This window comes from Ailuropoda melanoleuca, chromosome 10, assembly GCF_002007445.2.
Source record: "Ailuropoda melanoleuca isolate Jingjing chromosome 10, ASM200744v2, whole genome shotgun sequence".
Lineage (NCBI taxonomy): Eukaryota > Metazoa > Chordata > Mammalia > Carnivora > Ursidae > Ailuropoda > Ailuropoda melanoleuca.
In genome coordinates this window covers 82,865,422-82,891,819 of record NC_048227.1, presented here as the reverse complement: position 1 = coordinate 82,891,819, position 26,398 = coordinate 82,865,422, and the positions used below count along the sequence as shown (strand labels likewise).

At 36.3% G+C, this 26,398-nt stretch overlaps 1 protein-coding gene across 1 annotated transcript in view; it reads right to left on the bottom strand.

Moving 5' to 3' along the window:
- Positions 1–26,398, bottom strand: part of PEX7 (peroxisomal biogenesis factor 7) — an 84,829-nt gene that overhangs the window by 38,458 nt on the left and 19,973 nt on the right. Inside the window, exons 6-8 of the mRNA XM_034669189.1 lie at positions 15,484–15,590; positions 13,636–13,749; positions 12,075–12,130 (exon numbers count right to left, since the gene is read on the bottom strand). Of these exons, the coding sequence (XP_034525080.1) occupies positions 12,075–12,130; positions 13,636–13,749; positions 15,484–15,590 (277 nt within the window). The remainder of the gene's footprint in view (positions 1–12,074; positions 12,131–13,635; positions 13,750–15,483; positions 15,591–26,398) is intronic.

Genomic DNA, 26,398 nt, shown 5'->3' with positions numbered 1-26,398 from the left:
AAAGCACCAGATTTGAGAATAAAAGATCTAGGTTCAAGTTTGGCTCCATTACTTGCCAGTTGTGTGATAACGGCCTACCTTCTACCTCCCAGAGTCAACTGCCTTCTGGATAAAATGAGTACATGCCCAAGATATGCGTTGTGTGAATGAAAGGAAATATTGTATATTAACATACTTTATAAACTAGACATAGCTAATCAAAAATAAGAAGTTGTATCATTGTGAGCACTGGGTGTTATATGTAAGCGATGAAACACTAAATTCTACTCCTGAAAACAATACTACGCTGTATGTTAACTAACTAGAATTTAAATAAAAATTTGGAAAAAAATAATAAGTTAAATATAAGAACAGATATTGATGTGGAAGAATTTGAGGCATAATAAAGACTCTTTATTTGGACCTATTTCGCTCAATATTCCCACTGCCTGAAATCCACGGGTAGGACGCTACTGACCCTGGAGGAAGGGGAGTCAATTCCTAACTGCGGGGTCTGTCTTGGCCATTTCAGGACCCTATGCCCAGCACCTGCCCACTCAATGCCAAGGTGTCTGCTGGCACTGCCACAAAACCAAATATGCCCCCACAAAGAATTACTGCAGGTTTAATTTAAAGAGTAAAACCAGGGAAACATACACAGTAAGCCTTAGGTCCTTTTGCCTCCATATAAATAAATGGATAAAAATGTTCTTCGAAGGGGGTAAAAGCCACTGAAAGGAGAGGAGGTAAAGAATGCTTACATAAAGTTTATCTGGTATATAACTTTCCAGACATTTTCCAATGAAAACGCACACATAAACACATATTATAATTACAGAAGCTTTTTAAAATCAGTAATCATTAAGATCACAATTACGTAGGTCTAGGCCAGCCCCAGTGGAGTGCTGGAGCCTGCTCATTCTGGTTTGCGAGAGCTGGCTGAGCACAACTTCCCAACCCTGTGCTTACTACGGACATCAGGTCACGGGGGCAGCTTGATATCAGCCGTGATAGAAGGACTTATACCACTGAACTCTTACTTCAAACATACAAATCAGGTTACCCCCACCTGCCTAGAGAGCCAGTTGTTAAACATTTTTCTGGTCAGCCCTTATGGAATTGTGTTGAATAATAAACTGTTAATAAATTAAAATGGGGTTATTATCTGGTCTTATAAGCAAGAAAAGCAATGATAAAAATACTAGAATCAAAACCACAATGAGATACCACCTTATACCAGTTAGAATGGCTAAAATTAAATGTTGGCAAGGATGTGGAGAACAGGGAACCCTCTTACACTGTTGGTGGGAATGCAAGCTTGTACCGCCACTCTGGAAAACAGTATGGAGGTTCCTCAAGAAGTTAAAAATAGAGCTACCCTATGACCCAACAATTGCACTACTAGGTATTTACCCCAAAGATGTAGTGAAACGAAGGGGCACAATTGCACCCCAATGTTCATAGCAGCAATGTCCACAATAACCAAACTGTGGAAGGAGACAAGATGTCTTTCAACAGATGAATGGATAGAGAAGATGTGGTTCATATATACAATGGAATTATTCTCAACCATCAGAAAGGATGAATACCTACCATTTATATTGACATGGATGGAACTGGAGGGTATTATGCTAAGTGAAATAAGTCAGTCAGAGAAAGATAATTATTATATGGTTTCACTCACATGTGTAATATAAGTATAGTGCAGAGAATCATAGCGGAAGGGAGGGAAAACTGAATGGGAAGAAATCAGAGAGGGAGACAAACCATGAGAGACCCTTGACTCTAGGAAACAAGCTGAGGGCTGCGGAAGGGGAGGTGGGTGAGGGGATCCGTAACTGGGTGATGAGCATTAAGGGGGCATGTGATGTGATGAGCACTGGGTGTTATACGCAACTGATGAATCACTGAACCCAACATCTGAAACTAATGATCTACATTGGCTAATTGAATTTAAATAAAAAAAATACTATACTTTTATAGTATAAATTGAATTTAAATAAAAAAACACTTTAAGAGCTCTGAACTGAAACTAAATTTAAAAGTTATGTACTGGAGAACATGTTGATAAAAAGTTGCACACTGTCACCAAGAAAATGAACTCCCAGAAGACAGAGGAGACAACAAAAGGCCAGGTTGAGGCTGCCTGCTTTTGTGGCCATAAAATACAAATTGTTATCTCCCCCTTGAAGACAGGAGCTGAAATGGGCCTCAAACCCAAAGAGATGGTCTTCTGTCACCATCCATCCTGGCGGTGTAATAATGTAGTAATTGACAAACACTTACACGGCCCCTGCTACGTGCAGCATTTGTGGATATTACTCGTCTCGTCCTCACAGCAAGCTGGTGTGGTAGGTACCATCGTTGTCTCCATTTTACAGAAGAGGACACTGAGCATACTGTTTTAAAATACCGTGTTCAAGTTTATACAGATAGTAAAAGGAGGCCTGGCTCCTAGTCTGTGGTCCTAACTCCTATGTTACCCAGGAATGTGCCACCCCACAATTAGTCCATTCACCTTGTATTTCCCACAACCCCAAATCTGTATTTGTGACTACAAGTCTCTCTGCTACTCCCACTAATCCCAACACAATGACAGGCTCAGGACTCCCTGAAGTGTGTTTCTACTTCTTTCCAGGTCTTTACTTTTAACATTTCGTCAGCAAGATATTCAGAACTGTCTATTACAAGGGCTGTCAGATAACAGGCATTCTATAAAAATGCCTGTATTTTAAAGCAGAGTATAGCCCTACCATTTTGTAACCAAAGTAGCTTAACAGCTGAGTAGGAAACATTAAGGCTGCTGGTATAAGCAGAGCGAGTTTCACATCACACAAGCTTGGATGAGCACAGTTTGAAAACACTGGAATTAAAACTCCCTATTTTTCTTGCCAAAAATTCTATAAGTCAAAAAAAACCCACTGCAGTTTGGTATATTACTACCCAAGACCAACGACAAAGAATGTTTGGAAGGTTAGAATATTAATAGAAGTATCATGAAGGTGAAAAAGTATTACTCTGAGTTTGAATTTATCATATTAGTTTTATCAGTTTTATGAAAGTTATATCTTTAAATACCTGAGAAGTATTTGCTACACCTGGAAAAATGTTGCTTTTTCTAATGAAAAACGTAATTTGTTAAAATTACGTAAAAGCTGTTAAGCTTTTACCTTTGTTTGGCTGCCATACATACTGGATCTGCTGATTACCAACTGTGTTTACAAAACAATCCACTTAGTATGAAACCAAGACAAGCACTTAGAACTCAAATCATGCTCATGCATGGTTGGCATAGCAAACATGCCTCGGCAGAAAAAGAAGTAACCTAACGGAGAGTACATAAGAAGAAGATGATGTGCTAAAATCTATGCTGACAACATTCACAGAAGAAAGGAAATAAATCACTATGAAATATTTTAGATTTAGTACCATCTTAAGTTTAGAAAGAACCAATGTGTAATTTTTTTTTAAAGATTTTATTTATTATTTGATGAGAGAGAGAGCACAAGCAGGGGGAGTGGCAGGCAGAGGGAGAGGGAGAAGCAGACTCCCCACTGAGCAGGGAGACCAATGAGGGGCTTGATCCCAGGACCCTGGGATCCTGACCTGAGCTGAAGGCAGACACTTAACTGACTGAGCCACCCAGGCGCCCCAGAACTGATGTATATTTTTATAGAGTATATTGCCCATCAGCTAAAGGGAGTTCTGATTTTTTTTATAAGGTTGGAGCTTTTATTTAATCTAAACACACTAATTTCAAATGCTATTTACATATTAATTTTTAGATTTTTATTATTTATTCAGTGAAACATAATGAGCTACTATACAGGTAAAGGACTTAAAGCTTTTTCTTTAAGTTTTATGTGGATATATTATATGCCAGCTGGTACCGCCATCCACATAAAACAAAAATATGAAACCTGAATTTTATAATACTAAAACATCCACTGCATCATCGGTTTTGACATGTGCACAAGATGAACTATTTCAAAATGAAATTTTAAAGGCTTAAAAACTACACAAGATATAAAAATGGACAAGTAAATGAAAACTTATCTTTGAAGAGCTTATGTTACAAAAACTAGCCGCCCAAAATCTAGAGGTAATACCTGTACAATTATCAGTGCTGAAAATTAAACAGGTTATTGCTGGTCTTCTGTCTTAAATCTTTTTCTTTTTTTTAAAATGAGTTTTCTGGCACTAAAAATATCATCAAACCAATGAGATTTAAAATTCTTCAGAGGATAATTTAACTCATTATCACATGGGGTAAAAAAGTCTACTAAAAACATATCTTTTCTGACCTTTCCAATGCATGGCCACTACACACAAATAATGAAAACTAAACTCACACAAGGCATTACTATAGTTAAAGTCATATTCTCAGCATGTTTTGTGAATTACAAAATACAGTACATATATTAAAAAATGAAATTTTAAAAAATGATTTTGTTTTCTTTTTCTACTTTCCTTCTCATAAAGCCTTTGGTGGTGCTATATTGAAATACACAATTATTAACCTCCAGTTACATTTTGTAAAAAGGCAGTACAGTAAAGTAACCATAACGTATGTTAAAATTAAAATTCCATTTCTGGAAAAAAGAGGATGCTGCTTCTACATACTGCCTGTGATGGAATTTGGTTTCAGTTTTTTACTCCATACTGAGAAAATGATTACCAATTTTGCAGGGAAAGAACAAAAGAATTCTAGGCTTCAGGCTTGACTAGGGATAATATTCCCATGAAGACCTTAAAATGGCCCTGGTGAACGGAAGCTTAGGGGACGCTAAAAGTTTGGTTGGGAAGGAAAGAGAAATGTAAGAGAGAAATTAAGAGAAGATAGCGGATAAAGGAATAAATTACAGGCTAAGGGGGAAGTCAGTAGGGAATTGGAGAACAATGATAAAGGAGGGAGAAGGGGTGATTTCACAGTCCTGAAAACAAGAGCGTATGGGGTTAAGAGCCCTCATATCCCATGGTAGCAGAGAAATGGATAGGTACGGATTTAGATCAATCCGCAGGCTTGCAGTGAAAATTGAGATAATTTGTGCTTGAGCCCTACAGTTATTATTATTATTTTTAAAGATTTTATTTATTTGAGAGACAGAGATAGTGAGGTAGAGCAGGAGCAGGGAGGAGAAGAAGCAAGCTCCCCACTGAGCAGGGAGCCCAACATGGGGCTCAATCCCAAAACCCTGGGATCATGACCTGAGCCAAAGGCAGACACTTAACTGACTGAGTCACCCAGGAGCGCCCCCCCCCCCCCCTTTAAAGAGATATATAAGGCCTTGAGTGAATAAGATTGGTGAGGTGTCTTGAGAAGAGAAACAAAGGTTAGAACAGTGAAAAATTAGCATAGTAATTTCCAGTATGACCTCTTCTGTAATTCTTATAATCAATTTTTGAGGAAAGATATTATTAATTCCACCCTACATATGAAAACCTGGACTCTAAGTTATATAGGAAAACTGTGCATTAAATGTCTTTTTTAGTTATATGTTAAGGATTGCCTATTATTTCATTATAATTTCACTTTTTCCAAATGCTTACAATTACAGCTATGACACTTTTGATCTTGCAGCATGTCACCAAAGCCAATCCTCTCCCCAGAAGCACTAAACATCTATCCCCTAATCTCCAGACTTGCTCAGGGATCAGGAAAGAAGCAAAACCTAATTCTTAGAAATAGAAAAGTAAGACTGTGAGCCTCAAATTGTGATGATTTTTGAGCATGTTTAGCTACCTACACGATTTTGGAGCAGTAGAGTTCACATTCAAAAGTCCAGTCTTAACAAATATTTCTGACTCAAATTTACATCTGTAAAAATAAGGCATTTCTCAACTGGGTCCTCAAGGATACTTAAGTATATAGATAAAACGGGGAACGGTCAGTAGGGTTAAGATCATGATGACAGTTCTGAAAAGAAAGTATACGTAGGTCACTAGGTTTTTCCCTTTAATTAGAAACAGGACAGAAATGGATTTAATATGCCCCTTAATAATACCTTGAAACCATAAAGACCCAATTAAAATTGTTAGGGACACTAAAAATGAGATCAAAAGATTAATGCCCCATCTCATTTGGTAAAGTCTCCAGTGATCAGTTTCAAACACCAGAAAGGTCTTTGAAATCCAAGGACTAGATTCTATATCCAGAAATCCCTTTTGAGCCCACAAGTGACATTATATAAAGAGAGAAAACTGAAAGTTCTACTCTTTATTCTGCTCGGTCCATCCAAAGGATCTCACATCACTGGCCATTCACATCTGGTTGAAATCCTCTCCTGAAGTTTCTGCGGCATACTGCATGCTCTCCTGTTTTAAGTGGGCTTGTCCCTTTTTTCTTCCAACATTAATTCTCTCCCGCTTTTTGCGCTTCTTTCTCTAAACTTAGTCATTCTTATGGACTGAATTGTCAGTAAGTTAATGGTCTTCAAATCCATATTTACAGCCCAAACTTTCAGCCAATAACCTAGCTCCACAATTCCAGTTTGACGAAGTTTGGGGCGGATGGCAAACAACTGCCAAGTTTTCTTCCTGTCTGCCATGTTGCCATTCTTTGGCTCCAATGCCAGAAGTTCTATAATCACTCCTTACTATTTTATACAGACTATTAAAAAAACTGTTATGGCACCCTTTTAATTGATAGCTGGAAGCCTCAGTGTGATTATGTTTCCCAGTTTATCTGCATGCTTGTATTGGATTAAAAAAAAAAGTTAGGGCATGTAATTTCTCTCAAGGCATTGTTGTAAATTATTCTATTCCACAGTATATTCCACAGAAACAAAGTTATACAGCTTCTACCATATCAACTACTGACTTAGACACAAAGGAGAGAGGAATTCTGGGTAGCTGAGGCAGGGAAGCCATGCAAATCCAAAACTCTAAGTGCATCTTCACAAAAAACTAATGCAGAATAAGAAGAACAAATAAAACTACACAAAACTTGGGGCTCCTGGGTGGCTCAGTCGGTTAAACATCCAACTCTTGATTTCAGCTGAGGTCATAAATCTCTGGGTTGCAAGATCAAGCCCCACAACGGGCTCTATGCTGGGCATGGAGCCTGCTCGAGACACTCTCCCTCTACCCCAGCTCATGTGTGTAAGCTCACTCTCTCTCCACCTCTCAAAAAATAAAACAAAACAAACAAAAGCCCTACACAAAACTCAGGCCTCCAACACACCTGAAATTTAATTGCAGCTAAAAAAGAAAAATAAAAACAGAACCACAAAGAGCTATCTCCCATGTTCCAGCCACAAGCCTAACTGGACACTTTAATCTGTACCAGGGAAAACTGAACCACAACAATCAGGGTCCCCAGGAAAAAAGATCAAATAACTTATGAGGACAGAAGAAATAGACTGGCATTGGAATTCCAAAAACAAGACAGAAAGGGAGGCAAAAATGAGGTAGCATTTTCAAAAAAATCCAGAAATGTAAATCAAAGCATTTCTATTCAGAGAAGCTACACTTTAAGGACAAGGCTATAGAGAAACAGTTTTAAATGTGCAAGAGCTCCTGAGAATTCTGAACCCATCAGCTCTTCTTAAGGAATCTACTAGAAGATAAACTTCACCAAACTAAGAGACATGATGGGGAAATTCCAGCAAAAAGATTAATAATAAATATTTAATATATTTAGTTGTATATCTAAGACTAAAACAAAGGTGAAAACAGTGGAAAAATAATTTATGTTAAATGTTGCGAGGTCTGACAAAGTATAAATAAAATCACTCAACATTTGATGGAGAAAGGAAAGGTGGGGAAAAAAGGAAATAGAGTAAGTTCACTGTTTGTCGTATATGTAGTAGGTAAGTGTTGAAATACCATTAAAAACTCACAAGTCAAATAATGGTTACATTTTTAAAAATGGGGCATTAAAAAATTTAAAATACCAAATGCAACCNAAAAAAGGCATTAAAAAATTTAAAATACCAAATGCAACCACTAATACAAGCAAAAACTTAACACCTAAATATTGAAAAAATTTAAATAGAAGAACAAAATAAACCTTCAAAACACAACCAAAAATACATCATATACAGAAACAGCAAATGTAACTTAATATACATAATAGTCACCATATAAAATGATATGACAGACTTGATACCAAACATGTTTTTATCAAGAAATATAGATAGGTTAAACTTGACTATTACAATAAAAAGACTTTTTATTTAGTTCACCTAGCAAGAGCCAAATATATGCTCTATACAAAAGACATATCAAAAACAAAATGTTTCAAAAAAGCTAAAACTGAAGGTATAGGAAAAGATGTACCCGGAAAGTGGAAACAATCTGAAAGCAGGGGCAGTGACACAGGTAAGAGACAAAGCCCAGCTAAAGCTAAAAAGATCAACTGTGACAAAGAAGGAATCTCTTTGATGCTAAAAGTCTCAATTCACTATATGGCTGTTATAAATACCTATGCACCAAACAACACACTACACTATTACCTTTATGAAATCAAAACGACAAGAGTTGCAGGGAGACACAGATAGAAGCCCACTGATAATAGTTTTAACATTCCACTCTTGGTACAAAAGAGATTAAGTGGTCAAAAAATAAAATAGGATACAGAACATCTAAACAATAATCAGTAGAGCTTATGTCACGTATTGAACTTCACAGCATGATCATACAGAATATACCCTCTTCTCAACTGCTTATGAAACACTCACAAAAACTGATCATTTACCAGGTCCCCCCCAAAATCAATATGTTCTATAAAATGGAATGACTAAAAACTGTATTCTCTAATTACAATGCAATAAAACTAGAAACTTTTAACAAATTTCTAAAAATTAAAAAGCACTTTCATCTGGAAATTAAATAACTTCCTACTAAACAATCCTTGGAAGAAAGGGGAACAGATAGAAGTTACAAATCTTTTCAAAACAAACTGAGGGTTTCAGAGGGGAGGAGGATGGGGGATTGGGCTAGGCCAGTGATGGGTATTAAGGAGGGTATGTATTGCATGGAGCACTGGGTGTTATATGCAAACAATGAATCATGGAACATTACATCAAAAACTAATGATGTACTGTATGATGAATAACATAACACAATAAAAATTTAAAAATAAATAAATAAATAAAATGATAATGAAAACATAATATATCAGAATTTATGGGTGAGAACTGAAACAGCAACTAGAAGAAAATTCATAGCCTTAAACAGTTTATTAACAAAATGAAAGAATAAAAATAAATTCCTGGCTTAAAAGTTGAAAAAGAACAAGGTAAGCCAGAAGAAAGTAACAAGAAGGAAATAATAAAGATAAAAGTAGAAATTAACGAGGTGATGAATAGAAAAACAGTCATTCTAATTAATAAACCGAAATCTTGTTTGCTGAAGAAAAATAACAAAGTACATATACCATTAAATAACTTACAGAAGAAATCACAAACATACAAAATCAGAAATAAGAGTGAAATAACCGTTGAAACAGGAGAAATTAAAAAGTCATGACACTATAGACATCTGTAACAAATAAATGTGAAAATCTATAAGCTAAGGATAATTTCCAAAACTGATCCCAATAGAGATAAAAAGTTTAAATAGACCAATTTTCCATACAAGAAATAAAGTTATCAAGAAAGCACCCCACAAAAAAAACCATGCCTAGATGGTTTCACAGGGGAACTCAACCGAGGCTTCAAGGACCAAATAGCCTCAATGCTGTACAAGTTGTTCTGGAGCTTTGAAAACTAGGAAAACTTCTTAATTCTTTTTTATGAAACAAGTAAAACACTGACACATGAAAGAAAGAAAGAAAGAAAGAAAGAAAGAAAGAAAGAAAGAAAGAAAGAAAAAGAAAGCTGTAGACCAATATCACCTTTGAATACTAATGCAAAAGCTCTAAATAAACTATTAGCAGACCAAATTCAACACTACATAAGAAAATAATACACAAAGAACAAGAGGGATTTAGTCCAGGAAGGCAAGGCTGGTTCGATCCATTACAATAATTCCTTAATAGCTCTAAGAAGAAAAATCATGATCTCCACAGATGCTGAAAAAGCCTTTGACAAAACTTAAAATCCATTTCTGACTTTAAAAAGACTCAAGAAATCAAGAGTTGATGCACACTTCCTTAGCACGACAAACAAACACATATATACCTGACCCTTGAGCAACACAAGTTTGAACTGTGTGGGTCCACTTACATGGAATTTGTTTTTCAATAAATATACATACAGTATTGTAAATGTTTTTTCTCTTCCTTATGATTTTCTTAATAACATTTTCTTTTCTCTAGCTTACCTTATTATAAGAATACAGTATATGATACATATAGCATGCAAAATGGGTGTTCATCAACTGTTTATATTATTTATAGGTAAGGCTTCTGGTCAACAGCAGGCTGTTAGGTTTTGGGGGAGTCAAAAGTTATGCAGGGGTCAGCACCCCTAACCCCAGGTGTTTGAGGGTCAACTATACTTTGACTTAGAGCCAACACCTTACTTTTAACAGGGATATGTAAAAGGCACTTTCATAAATACAGAATTAGACATTATAACACTATTTAGCACTTTAAGAGAGGTATCTGCGAATGCAATTAGATAAATCAATCAGAGGCATCAGAGTTGGAACTGAAGATACATAACCATCTTTCTTGGCAGATGCTTTGATCATGTACTTGGAAAACCCTAAAGAATCAATGATCTTTAGATGGTAGAGAAACAGGCATTCTCAAACACTGCTTCTTAGAATGAAAATTGATATATTCCTTTGGGGGGGAATTTGGTGATATCTAACAAAACTATATGCATGCTTACATTTTAATTCAGCAACCTCACTTCTAGGAATATACTCTGAAGTTAATCCTCTAATAATGTGTGCATACATACATACAAGGTATTATTCACTATGCATTGTTTATTTACAAAATATCCGAGAACAAGCTAAATTCCCATACACAGGAAAGTAGTTGAATAAACGATAGTACATCCACATAATGCAGTATTATGAGAATGAGAAGGATCTCTATGAACTGACATAGAGTGATTTCCTGGATATATTTTATGTGAAAAAAAGCAAAACTGAAGAGTATCCAGAGTACTCCATTTTGTATAAAAAAGGGAGAAATAAGAAAACAGACATTGTCTACTTATCTGAGCAATATTGATTATTATAGGGTGTGGGACCCTATAGAATGGGTTGGAAAGAATAGAGGAAATAAATTTTTCTGAATATACCTTTACATACATCTTGACTTTGGAACCATGTTACTGTTTTGTCTGCTCAGAGAAATAGACAAAATCAATAAGGATACGGTAAAACTGAATACAAACAGAAGTAAATGAATTGAACTGTGTTTCCAATGAACGACACAGCCACACTGATGGAGGGGAGCAGAATTAACCCAAATAACCTTTAAACACAGTATTTGGACAGGGGAAAAAGCCCTAAACAAATGTGAACTCTAATTAGTACGATTCTGTTTCAGAGAGGCATGGCTTTGCAATTCTAAAATTATTTTCTGAGCATTCTAGGGTTTGCAAGTAAGTCAATGTATTGTGGATAATGGGAATTAGGAGTTAAAAATCTGGAAAAGGAGAAAAAAAAACAGAATAAACCTTGTGTAGTGTGGGATTGGAACTGGGATGTACGGATAGAGACACACATATGCACACATATATATTCATACATAGATGTGGATGTGCACACACATATATACACACTCATCTATATACATTCGCAAACATAATAACACCCTTGCTGGTTTTTTCAACTATAACAATCTAAGCCTTAAGATTCATATAATTACACCTGAAGAAATGGAATTTCACAATTTCTAAAATCTAAATTTAAAAAATACTGGCTATGCAGCCTATTGTGTGGAAAGATGTCACTATAGGAATAGCTATCAGGAAAAAAGACTTTTAAACAGAATAGCCAGGCTATATTTAAATAGCAAAGACTTTATGTATATGCCAAGATCATAAAAATATAATATGAATCCTAGTGGCAAATATTCAAATGTGCCGAGCTCAGATTATTTTCATATTAGTACAATAACTATTTTTCATAAAAGTTGAAAAAAATGCTACTTGGTATTTCACAATGAAACTTATCAAAAACTACCATACCTTACAGTGAAATCATAGGAGCAAGAGGCCAGAATGGAAGCATGAAATGGTGAAAACTACAAAAACAAAAGAAAACTTTTCTAAGTTAGCTGTAATTATAACATGCTACTTCATAAGGTCATTCCCATGAGCGCTACAATAAAGTTTAATCCAAGACTGTCGCTTAAAATTACTTTTCCCCAAACCTTATATGCTTTAATTTAAGGCAAAAATCTTCTGGCCTTTTAAGTATCAGCTGCAGGAAATACATTTACTTTAACATTCACCAAAAAAAAGTCATTTCTCGAGCTTTTTAGCACTTATTTAGAATAAAATATTCCCAAAGGGTTGCCATTCTCGAAAAATTAAATACAATTTCATAATGGCTATCCAAAAATGACTCCTACAATATAAGGAATTTAAGTATATGACTGTACAATATGTAATTATATAATTTACCCATTTTATGAATACATATTATGATTGCTATATACACAAGTATCAAGTCATAATTTAATTGTTAAATAAAAACATCTTTAAAAGAATTTTTACGTTATCTGTATATCACAACAATGTAAAGGATATCAAGAACAAAAACTGCAAATTTAAAGACAAATATCTTTTAGATAAGTAATCAACATACTTTAATAGGCTGCCCTTTGTAATTATTTTTCTTTAGTTTTTTTTCTTCCCAGTATTTTAATGGTTATATACATAAATATAACTACATTCAAATATGCTTTATAGTTTGCAAAATACTTTCAGTAAATTACCCAATTTCATTCTGTGAAACAAATATTGAAACTATTTTTCAACTACTACAACCTGTATGCCATTAAAACAACAACATGGCACTGGGTCTCATATGCTGAGTTGCAACCAGTAAAATTTAAAACATTAATTTAATTGAAGATTTAGAATTTCTGAAATAGGAATAACCCAATATCTTATTTAAAAGATGAATAAAGTACTTCTTTACCCTTAGTATAACAAAACAAAGAATGAAATTGAGGGATTAAAAAGATGTTTTCCACAGTGACTTAGCAAAACCCACCAATAAAAGCTGGGAAGCTTATGTAAGTCACCTTAGAACAAGGCACATTTCTCAGGAGTGGTAGCAAAAAGTTATCTTCATCTCATCATCTGTTGTTAGCAGAGTGGAAAGTTTTCTATACCCCAAACGTTTGGGAACATTCATATTTATTACCATGTTAGGGTAAAGAAACCTCTCTGTAGTTTCAACCAAGAGACCTTCCCATTGAGTGGGAAATTATGAAGAATACCGAAAGTAAATTATCATAGTTAAAAACTTATAAAAAGGAATAGTAGTAGAATGGAAAGGACAGAATGAAAAAACTTTTCTATTTAACCTTAAGCACTGATTGGCTGAATTGTCCCAATTCATTCAATTATTATTCAAATATTTTACCCAATTTTAGCTTTCATTGTTCATCATCAATTGGTTAACAGAAATATGCATAAAAAGAATCCATAACCCCAGCCCCTAAACAGTTTTCTATACACTTCATTGGTTATGTTTATATTTATACTCTACATATAAAAAGAAAAGATGAACACTTACTTTCACTCTCCTAACAGCGTAGGTGTGACCAAGAAGTTCGAACACTGGCTGCCGTACATTCCTCAAGTCCCAGCCTCTCAAACTACAATCCACTGCCCCGGTCACCAGCAAGTTCTACAAAAACGATTCGGAGAAAAGTGAGCAGTGCACACATCAGAACAAGGCACAGTCTCAAATGGCACTATGGGTTCTCCAATCCACCTGTAGTAGAACCAGTAAGTACATACGGGGATAAAAATTATGCCTGTCAAATGAGCCCACCTTTCTCTTCAGTGTATTGTGAGGCTTTACCAGGGGTTAAACAGCAAGAGGCCTGTTAACCGAGGAATATGGGGGGAAACAAAAGGGTACAAATTTGATTTTTTACATTTTTTCTAAATCTAATTCAATCATTGTTCCCCACTATCATGGGCCATGTCTTAATACCATATCTAATCCTATTTGAGAACCTCTGCAAATAGTGGTGAGTCTCTCCTCTCTGGTCAGGTTTTACAAATCCCTCTATCTAGAACCCTTGGTGAACCCACAGTTCCTGGCTCAACAGGCCAAGTGCTAGGTCCACAGTCAGCCCCATCCTTGCCAACCAGAGTAGTAATTCATTGTCTGAATGTTCTGGGTTTCAGTGTAAGCTCATTTGAGGAAAAATTTCAATAATTTAAGACAAAAACTGGGGCGCCTGGGTGGCGCAGTCGTTAAGCGTCTGCCTTCGGCTCAGGACATGATCCCAGCATTCTGGGTCAAGTTCCACATCAGGCTCCTCCGCTGGGAGCCTGCTTCTTCCTCTCCCACTCCCCCTGCTTGTGTTCCCTCCCTTGCTGGCTGTCTCTCTCTGTCAAATAAATAAATAAATAAAATCTTTAAAAAAATAATTTAAAACAAAAACAATTTTAACAACTCTCAACCATGTATCAGCATCTTTTTGCAAATTCCCATCTTTTAAAAAATAATTTAAAACAAAAACAATTTTAACAACTCTCAACCATGTATCAGCATCTTTTTGCAAATTCCCAAAAGTGTAAAATATAGTCCACAACTCATTTTCTACATGGAAAACTCATTTATGATGACAGAGAGTTGAACAGCAGTTATCTGCCTGGAATTCTTATTTAGATCAAGTACTATTATTGAATATGTACTCTATTTTCTTTTAATCCATTTTATTTCTTTCCAAAGAACTCTGCCAGTACAATGCTCTCTTAACTTCCTTTAATTAATTGAAAACTGAGAAGAAACAAGGCATATGTTTTAACTGTCAGTCCCAGTCAAAAGACCACTTCAGGTACATAAACAGTATATCAACACATGTTTAATCCATTTCTATTCTGAATTCATATGCTCATGTGGTTAACTGAAGCTTTGCAAAAAGGTACAAATAGACACTATTATCTTACAGAAGCATGAAGTTTGGTTAGGCTTATACGGGAAGATGAAACAAAATGTTAAAAACTGGTGGACTGTCAAACTAAAAATCAAGTTACAAATAGTTCAGCAGCCCAACCAGCAAAGTGAACGAGAAATGAAAGCAGATGATACAAATTGGTGGGGTTAAGAGCAATAAAGAAAAAAAATTAAACAAATTGTAAAGCAGCTTCCCAAATAAGCAAGTAAGGCTGCACTGTTGAACTTTGAGAATTTCTACTTCTTACTCTGCCTGTTTTATGTGCACTTAAATCCAATTAATGCTAATGCAGGTCACTCACAATCATCAATTAGAACAGAAAGGGACTGAATTTAACTTAATGGTCCATAAACACTACCAAGGTCCACATAAACGAAGAGAAGATAAAATCGCAAACATTTCAACAACAGGAAGGGCTCAGCAGCAAGGGACAGATCCAGACAGGGTACCTCATTGTATTTACACCAATCACAGCTCAAAATTTCTGCATGATGTGCTGGAACCACAATTCTGACTCCTGTTGACTTCACATCCCAGATTCTCAGAGTCTGATCACCTGGTGAGAGATGAAGACTTGATCACCCTCCATCACACCATTTGGATGCTCAGTGACATCATACTCATGATGAGAAATTCAGGGAAAATACACTATTTTACTGTTAGGATTTTACCATCTCTATATCATATGCATACATATATTGGTTTTTTTTTTTTTTTAAGATTTAGACAAAGAGAGAAAGCACACGAGTGGAAGGGGCAGAGGGAGAGGGAGAGAGAAGCTCAAGTAGACTCCACAGTGAGCCCGAAGCCCAATGTAGGGGCTCGATCTCATGACCCTGAGATCACAACCTGAGCCAAAAACCAAGAATCAGATGTTTAACTGACCACCACATATATTGTTTTTTACTAGAATGCACAGGAACTACTAAAAGTGATGAATTACAAAAAGTAATGTGTCATGACAATGTTTTTAGATCTACTCAATGCAGGAAAATCTGAATTTCACACTGAAACAACAACACACACGGTGACAAGATATAGACACACATAGTGCCATTTCTCTTCAGGACAGGAAAAGGCCCTGAAAATCCTCAGTTTCTAGCAAATAACCCACCAGCACAGTTTATAAGAAACAAAATGCTAACAATTTTACTATTAAACTTGGGTAGTCCACCAAGACAAAATAGAGAATTTTTAATCTTTGCATTTATGTTTACTACACTTTAATAGGCCAGACGGAGGCATATTTTTCTCCTTGGAAAAAAAGAGTTGAAAAACTTAGGGATTATATTTTGCATTATTACAAAAATGGTTTACATTGCTTACTTTCACAAAGTTACCCCTGACTAAATATTTTATATGCTGTCTGCCTTCCATTTTTATAAATTATAAGGAGACAACAAAATGACCAAAGGAATAAAACTCAGGAGATATATATGGACATCACCAGTAAATTATAAATAGTCAGTGATGCTGAGAGAAAGCTGGTACAGCTTGATGGAAGAACATGGTTGATGGCGTGATGGCAGTCAGGGTCTGGAATTCCATTTAGTAGCTGTGTGACCTGCACAAGTTATGTATCTCTGAGACTGATTCCTCATTTCTTAAAAAAACAAAACAAAACAAAAAACACAGAATGCCTACATGCAGGGTTGTACCAGAATTTAGTGTAATAAAGTTGCTGGCACTTAGCATGGTCTCTAGCACAATGTAGATACTTTAATATACGGTATATAATAACACTAAAATTTTAAATTATCCTTTGCTTACTTACATATATTTTCCCCCATTCCCAATTCTAAATCATATCATCGTGTAGCTACATTTAGCAATTTTAGATAATTTTTTTTTCTGATTTCTTTGTAAGTTGTTTAAGAAAGATAAGCATTATATTGTTGGTGTAATGAAATGTAGAGGTTACGAATGGGGACTCTGGTGGTCCGGAGCTTAGTCCTAATCTAGCTCAATCATTTGGTCCCCGTTGATGTTTAATCAAGTTACTTAACTTACCTGATTCTCAGTTTCCTTACCTGTGATAAAATATTACCTTATCAAGTTTAAATGAGATAATGTATTTAAAAATAAAATAAGAAAGCATACCCATGATTAGAAGTCATTCCCACCCCTATTAATAATACCATGAATAATGGCCAATATTTATTGAGTGCTTATTTTATGGCAGATAGAGGTCTAAACATTTTGTATGTATTAACTTTTTAAAAACGTAACAAGTGAGGTAGAAATTTTGATAATATAAGATGTAATTTTTGTGGTAGTTGACAAATAGGGAAACTGAAGCTCGGGGAGATGAAAGAAGGCCCTCAAGATAGCAAGCCATGGAGTCAGGATCTGGGACAAGAGCCCGGGCAGGCAGGCGCCCCAGCCGGCGTGCTCCATAACGACACTGTGCTCACTTCCTCATGTTGCTAAAGGAGACCTGCCAGACAGCCAATGTTGGCTGACTCTTGAGGAGTTCTTTTTATTTACGTGCTTTTTTCAATAAATTGGGAGGAAAAACCCCACATACACACGCACACGACATTGTCATATTTGCCCCACAGTTATCTCAGAAATAAAAGTAATAAAACGAATAAAATTGAAACCTCTACTATATTTCCAATCCCATTCCCCATCTTCCTTGCCCAGAGGCCACCACAATCATGAATTTGGCATCCCTTTAGTCTGTGTTTTTGTAATACTGTCATTACATTTTTATGGATCCATATATATGTACTATCTCTTTATGTGTGGGATTTATATATTTTTTTGTTTAAAAATACTATCTTCTTACTTTTTTAAAAATTTGAGTACAGTTGACACATAATGTTACATTAGTTTCAGGTGTACAACATAATGATTCAGCGTCTCTATACATTATGCTGTGCTCCCCACAAATGTAGCTCCCATCTGTCACCACACAACACTATTACAGTATCACTGACTATATTCCCTAAGCTCTGCCTTTCATTCCTGTGACTCATTCATTCCATAATTGGAAGACCTGCATGTCCCACTCCCCTTCACACATTTTGCCCATCCCCCAACCCTCTTCCCACCTTCCTACTTTAAAAGAAGTTGAAAATCACTCTGATAGAAGAGAGTAACTAACATTTTTGGATCTAGCTAAATATGGTAGGGATGGGAGGAAATGAGGAATTTGAAAGTGCCAAGTGGAAACTGTTCAGAATTAGTATTGACTAGATCTTCAAATAACTCTAGGGGCCCAAATTATAGTCAATGTCTAGCCACCCGTCAGTAGAATTTGTTTCAAAATTCTAAATAGCTTTGATAAAATGATCTTTAGGCTTTCTCTAGCCTTCAGAGTATAAAGTAGGGTGGTGTGGATGTCTAGTGTTTGGTGTACCCAACAGTACACTTCTTATAGGAAAAGCATCCTTTCTCGCCATGTGACTCTAGAAGGATCTATGGCTCAACACAGCTGACCACTCAGGGGTAGGTCCAAGCAAGGCCAGTCATATTATCTTATTCCCTGTCCTGATCACAGCTGGCAGGTTAAAGGTAGGTACCTGGGTTGTTTGTTTTGGGTGTTTTTTTTTTTTTTAACTATAACTGAAAAAATAGTATCAGTCCCTCTCTTAGGATTAACAGATTATAACACTGAGGAGCTGCTGGTGGCCACATGTCTCACTGTTTGGGGAAAGCCAGCTTGCAGAATGAAGTCAGCAAGCAGAGAAAAGTCTAGATTAAAGACAGAAAATGTGTCCTGGGCTGTTCAAGCATCCCTTCCCTTTCTTGGGGCTGTTTTTCAATAAATTCCTCAAAAACCTAAGATAGTTCAAAGTCTATCACCTGTAGGTAAAGGAGACCCCTTTCCATCATGGAGGGAGTGAATGGAATTCCCCTAAAGCTTCAGTCTGTAAAAAGCCTAGCCTAAGAGAAAAACATTTGATTTAGCACAAGGCTTCCATTAAAACATAGGAAATACCTAAATGACGTATACTAGTTTTCAAAAATTTATATTTAATATCCAGGTCTGAAACTATAAAGTCTGCTATAGTGGCAACTAAAGCACTGTTTAAAGTTGAATGTGCTGTGTTCATCCTAGTAATTACATCTTATGAGTATGTGAATGGCTTAGAGTATCAAAACATTACGATGACTATGGACTAGGCCATGAAGAAGTAACTGTTATTCTAGCAACATTACTGGTGAGTCTCACAAAATATAATGTTGAACAAAAGAAACCTGACACAGAAGTATAAAAACAGGCAAAATTAATCTATGCTAATAGAAGGCAGGACAGTGGTCACCCTGGAGTGGGGTAGGGGAGCCTCTCAGAATGTTGTTTCTTGATCTGGCTGCTGGTACACAGATGTGCTCATTGTGAAAATTACTTGCATTGTACACTTAAGATTATGCACTGTTCCATATGTGTACTATACTTCACTAAAAGATTAAGCAATTGCACTACTAGGTATTTATCGAAAGGATACAAACATAGTGATTCTAAGGGGCACATGCACCCCAATGTTTATAGCAACAACGTCCACAATAGCCAAACTATGGAAAGAGCACAGATGTCCATCAACAGATAAATGGATAAAGAAGATGTGGTATGTATATATATATATATATCAAAATATATATATCAGCTATCAAAAAGAATGAAATCTTGCCATTTGCCATGACATGGATGGAACTAGAGGGTACTATGCTAAGTGAAATAAGTCAGTCAGAGAAAGAAAAATACCACATTATTTCACTCATATGTGGAATTTAAGAAACAAAACAGAAGAACATGGGAAAGGGAAGGAAAAATAAAATAAGATGAAAACAGGGAGGCAAACCATAAGAGACTCTAAACTCTAGGAAACAAATTGAGGGTTGTTGGAGGGGAGGTGGGTTGTTGGAGGGAATGGGGTAACCGGGTGATGAGCATTAAGGAGGCCAGTTGATATAATGAGCTGATGAATTACTAAATTCTACCTTGGAAACTAATACTATGTGTTAACTAAATTGAATTTAAATAAAAATATATATGTCTGTATATATTTATTTTATATTACATATATATTTATATAGGATAAAAATATTAAGCAAAATACCAACAACAAAGACTGGGTGGGTGGCCACTCCACATTTCTCTGGGACAATATTTTGGTTCCTTACCATCATATTCAAGCAACAGTCACACACACAGAAAAGCCATGGCCTAGGTTGTCCCTTCTTACAGTTAACTTAAAAGACACAAAAAGGAGGGAACTTCTCTAAGGAGCTAAGAATTCCATTTACTTGACAGTCGCTTCTGTTGTACACATTTGGCACTTCATCGTTCTCACTTTGTTTTCCAGGTTGGAGACCCAGCTTCTGGCCCAATGGTGCCATGACTCACTCAACTCTTAGCCACAGGGATATCTGTATTTATGGTGGGTTTTTTTTTTATAATTGCATTTTCCAGACAACTGGCCTTTCATTGCCAACCAGACGTTGACCAGGGCCCTGTGACAGTGCCATGGGCCCACCTGAATTACCAGCTTCTCTTATCAGTGGCAGGCTTGCCACTGGCAGCTGAACCAGTGAGTCTCAGTGCATAGCATGGAATAGGAAATGTTGGCTGCTACTATGTCTAATTTCAAGCTGCAGCAGGTAAAAGGACAGTGAGTAAGGAGAATGAGTGTCAATGTTGAATCTGACTCTGGAAGAGCTAAGCAGCAAAAGGATGCATATTGGGCCCAAATAATTGAACTGAATTGAAATGCCAGATGCTTATCAAATGTAATATGAATTTTTTCTCAGAGTGAATGAAGATTTTTTTTTTAACTACCGGACTCATTCATTCAGGCATGGCTATGACTTATGCAATTATATGGAGACTGTAATAGCAGTAACTTAGTTTTCATGGTTCAAAAGAAAGTTTACTTCATATTAATGTTCTTTATGTAATGAGCTTAAATATTCTTCCCTTCTATCTCATGTAATTTAGAAATATGTATTCTGTCTTACTAACAACTTTCATGAACTAGACAAAACGCAATGTCCTTAGAGAACGTTAGAATGCTTTGGAAGGTAAATCTAGATCTAAATCTCTAAAAACTCCCCTCTTTTTGGCCTGTCCTAACTTAGCCAGTGGTAACAAATTTAGTTCTAGATTTACAAATACCATCTAATTTTGAAGGTGATTCAATTCTTAGAATGACTTCAATGCTATATTCTCACATATTATCTTAAAATATAAACCGCTATAAGCAGTTGAGCGGCATAATTAACCATATGTGCGGCACAGGACTAGACATAAAAGTACATCTTGACTGCCTAACATGTAAGCTTCCGCCATTTGTAATATTTGTAAAGACAAATATTTTACAACTTTGGGTCCCACAACCATGAAATTTACAGTTGAGATTTCTTATGCAAAGATTATAGTTTTATAAAAAGCTCTGTCTGTAAGCAAGAAGACAAAGTAAGAAAATTGATGAAGACCATGATATAACCCAAACAAAACTGAGGGAAAAAAAAACCAACTAAGGCATTCTCAAACTACAGAAACCACTTCCTCTCTGAATTCAGCACTGAAACCATTCTGTGGGTTTTTTAAAAAGAGATGAATATTAAACATGCAGTTTCCATTATACTAACAGAAATAAACTATTAGTTTGGCATCTCAAACAAAGCTATGCCGTAGACTAGAACAGTGCTTTCCAAATGAGGCTGATCACCAAATTCAGCTGAGGTGATTAAAAAACGTGCCTTCAGTAGGACTAAGATGGAGCCCAGAATTCTGTTGTTGTTGTTGTTGTTTTTAAAGCTCCCCCAACAATTGCAACGGCCAGCCAGGTTTCAGGATCACTGGCCTCGTATGCTATTACACAACCAAGCATTCCAGATTCTACCCGGAGCAAGTTCCTCAGATGAGCACTGGTAATTCTTACAACACAAACACATGCCACAGTCATTCAGATGCTCTTCAAATATGCCACTTCCCATTCCTTTGCTTTCCAGCTCTCATCACTTAACTCTTAGTTGTTCGTAGGTAACGGTGTGAACACTGTTTCCTCGGAGTAGAGGACCAGCTTCCCTGACCACCCAAGTTTGATGAGCTCAAGAGTCCTTAGCTGTGTTTCCACACAATTCTGAGCACACATGTTAATCATAGAGGGCAACATTTATAGAGCCCTAACTCTGTGCCAGGTACTGTCCTCAGCCTTTTGCACACATTAACTCACTTAATCCTCCTCAAAACTCCATGATGTAAGTACCACCGTCACCATTGCTTTCAAGTGAGGAATGAAGAGACAGAGGTGAAGCAGCTTGGCCTGAAGTCAGGTAATAGGGGTGAAAGAAGGATTTCGTCTCAGACAGTCCAGCTCAAGCCCATGTTCCTAACCACTGTACTTACTATGTTACCTCTCCAAAGAACTTCACACTCCTTAGCATTATCCATTGCTAGTTTTCTTCCTTAGGATCTCTCTTTTCCACTGGATTGCAGCTCTAAGAAGAAAGGAACCCCGTCTGTTTTCTTCTTCAATGTATCTTCAGTGCCTTTCAATGTATCTTTCAGAAAACAGTGGCCACTCACTTAATATCTGACTGACCCACTGTCAATGTCCCTCTCAACAACCAAAATTTACCTTAGGTGTATTTTTAAAACTCTAATAAGATGGTTACTCCCCATATCTTATATAGCAGTAATAAAAAATATTTTAGTGTTTGCTTGTGTAAGGCACTCAGCTAGGTAAAAGAATAAACGTGCCCGATAGGAAATGCATGAAAACAAGTAAAGAAAATATGCAAAGAAGTTCATTTGCCTCCTAATACATTGTACATAGCTTGGTAAGAAAATTTTCTCATCTCATTTGAAATGGCAAAGGCACAGTGAGAGCTTCAGAGCATGCCCCCTCTTTTACTGTTCCACAACCTTCCTCTTGTAGAGTGGAAGAAAAAATTTTAAATCTTTTCAACTTTATTAAGGAGGCTACTATTTGAAAATCATTACTAAGGTCTATTTCAGGAAAATGGCAAATGCTTAATAAATAAACCTTCCAATGAGTTTCTAAAATCATAAAAGCTGGCAGAAAAAAGGCTTTCCTTTATTCAATTTTTAAAAATGAAACATTTTATAGCTCACAGGTCCAGAGCTTAGTTTTCGTGAAATCCCTTTGGTTTAAGTGTTGGATGTGCATACAATCTAGTGAATATCAGCCCCGTAGAATATATCCAGCCACTTCCACCTAATCACTATTCACTCTTTCCATTCTTGGTGTATGAGTTGGACTACCTACCCTCTCTCTCATTTCCCATTTCCAACTGCAGGAGCTAAGCTGGACCCATGGCAATCAATATATTACATCCCCCCTCTCCTAGGCACAGTGATCAGTTTAGAAACATTCACATGGACCATCAGATGAGAGAAAATGGAACTTTCCTAGATGTCTGAGAGGGAGTCTCACACTTTTTTCCTACTGGACGGAAACCAGAAAGGACACAGGGGCTGGAGCTACTGCCATCTTACTTTCACATGGTGCCTGATACAAAACGAACTCCACTGATACAGAAGAGATGGCAAGAACATCCTCTAAGCCCTACATCCAGCCATGTGTATAAAGCCAAATGTAATTTTGGACATTTCAACCATGTGAGCGAATAAATTACCTTCTGACTTAAGGTGGTTTGGTTCAGAATTTCTTCGACTTTCAACCAAAGAAACCCTGGCTGATGTGACCACTATTTATATTTATTTCTAATAGAACACACGAAGGTGATATCATTAAACAGATAATATTTTTTTCTATTAAACCAAATGGACATTGTGATGATAAAAGACTGTTTAAATATTAACCTATTTACAATGTGTAGATAGTTAAGTTTTGTGATTATATTGCTAAGTCTCCACACAATAAGTCTCTTCCTGCTATTCAGTCTCATACACTGAATATTCTATAAGCAACATCCAGACTCAATATTACGTATACCATGCTACACAAAAGGCCAGTGTAAAAGGAAGAGGAGTGTGTGACTCAGCCCAAATAAAAGGCTAATATACACAATTTCACCTGACATTTAAATAAATGCAGGTGTATTAGTTCAAGATCTTGTCACCATCAGATTTTATATTTGGTCATGGTCATAAAAAGAGCAATGATTAAAAACAAATGAAGATAATTTTAGAACCTTAAATAATAATAATATACATTAATAAAATTACATACAATTGTAAGGTAAAGGAATTTTTTAAAAATCTATCAGTAGTTCAAGGAGTTTTACTTATTAATACTTTTCCAAATATGTAAAATTATACTCATTATTAATTTCAGCTTATTATGAATGTTACCAATTAGAGTTCCCACCAGACATGCCTTCACTGCTTCACCAGAAGGGAAGTATGTTTCAATTCATTTTGAAGACATATCTATTTTATACCACTAATTCCATCCAGGGTTTAAGATGACTCCTTTGAAACTGTAGGATATAAGGCCTAAGGGCTTTCCTACTCAAAGAAAATGATGCCAATGTCAATCTAATTCACATCTTTAAAAGAACTTTAATTGAACTTGTACTAATACTCTCTGTATTAGGGCTTTTCACCTACAGTAAAATTATAATCATTATGCTGAACTGTGGTCATCTTACAGATCTGATTCACTATCAGCATGAAATTCATTAGCATTTACACTAAATTAAAAGCATAAAGATGACTAACTCAAGTTATATAGGCAGGCTAAAGGGTTAGTTGATTAGAACAAGCATATCAATACTGCTATCACTTACTTAATACACACCCGGGCTTACAATTAGATGTGCCACAGAAAACTTTAAAAACTCAAAGAAGAATTTTAGGCTTGGAAAAGGAAATGTGCCAAGGAAATATATACTGGTTCCATCCCAAAACATTTGCTATCTCGGGAAAGATTTAACTCAGATTGTGGACAAAACACTGTGACTCAGACAACTTAGAAATTTTTAAAATAAAGGCAATAATCTTGTAAGTATACTGTTCTTCACTGTAGAAAATCAGGCTGTTAATTTTAATCACTAAACATTTTTTTACTTAACTGAACCTCTATACATAGAATTTACTATTATTTGCTATTATCTTAAAATCTAAGAAATTGCTTAATCTAATGGACGTTATTTGTCTGTACGCAGTATACCTGAGGATTTCCCGTTCTGAGTGACTTCAACATAGTAATACTTTAGAATTGAGGGACATTTGGTCATTCAAAATTTTTAGAATAAAAAAATAATAAACAAAAGGAAAGGATTTCTGTGATGTTACATTTACTATGGAAGCCACTCAACAACTCAGGGCATTGATATAGTTCAGCAGCAAGGAAGGAACAATTATCCTACTGACCACCTATTTGGGGATGCTGGATAATCACATGAGGAGACAATAGTAGACACACTCTACCTCCCTCCCTAGCTATTTTCTTCTCTCCTCCCCAAACCACCAAACTGCACGAAAGAGCTTCCACTGCTTTATCTCCCCTCAAGACTCTTTATATAAAGCGTCAGCACACATTTCCTGTGACGGGCCCAGCAGTAAGTATTTTTGGCTTCAAGGGCCTTTCACCTCTGCCACAGCTACTCCCCTCTGCCGTTATGGCACCAAAGCAGCTGCAGACAGACGTTCCGTGAAAGGATTCGCACGGCTGTGTTGCATGAAAACTCTGTTCACAAACCCTGTCAGTGGGTCAGTTTGATCTGAGGGCAGTCATTTGTCAACCTATGCTCTAGTCTAAGGTTTCTTCTATTTAGTCTTTCCCGGGGGATCCGATTGACTGCAATGGCTTTACTTACCATTTATGAGCCAATGACACAATTTATTCACGAGGCTAGATGTCTCAGCTCCAAAATCAACCTACTCATCGACAACCCCATGTGTCCCATGAGCTCCGTGTGCTCAAAACAGAACTCAAGATCTTCTCTTTCAAACATATTTCTTACCTCAGTTATGACATTACCACCCACGGACTTATCCTTGTCAGGAATCTAGGAGTTACTCTTCACTCATTCTTCTCTCTTCACCCTCTTGTACATCTTATAAAATCATCTCTAAATACCACTCAAATCAGCCTAATTTCTGCCACCATCCTTATCCACGCCTTCATCTCTCTCTCAGTTAATCTTCCTGCATTCACTCCTGCTCCTCTCCCAGCTATTCTCTACACACAGCCAGAAGGAATTTTTTTTAAATGCAAGCCTAATCATATCACTCCTTTGCTTAAACCTCTTTAGTGCCCTGCCCGTGTCCATAGGAAAAAATCCAAAATTTTGAATCCAGTCCATAAGGTGTGATCTGGGCGCCTCTCTACTGTCCAATCTCATTTCTACTATCTTTTCCTCTTAAGCAATGGTCTCCCTGACCTTCTCTCAGTACCTCAAATGCACCAAGTTTTTACTTTT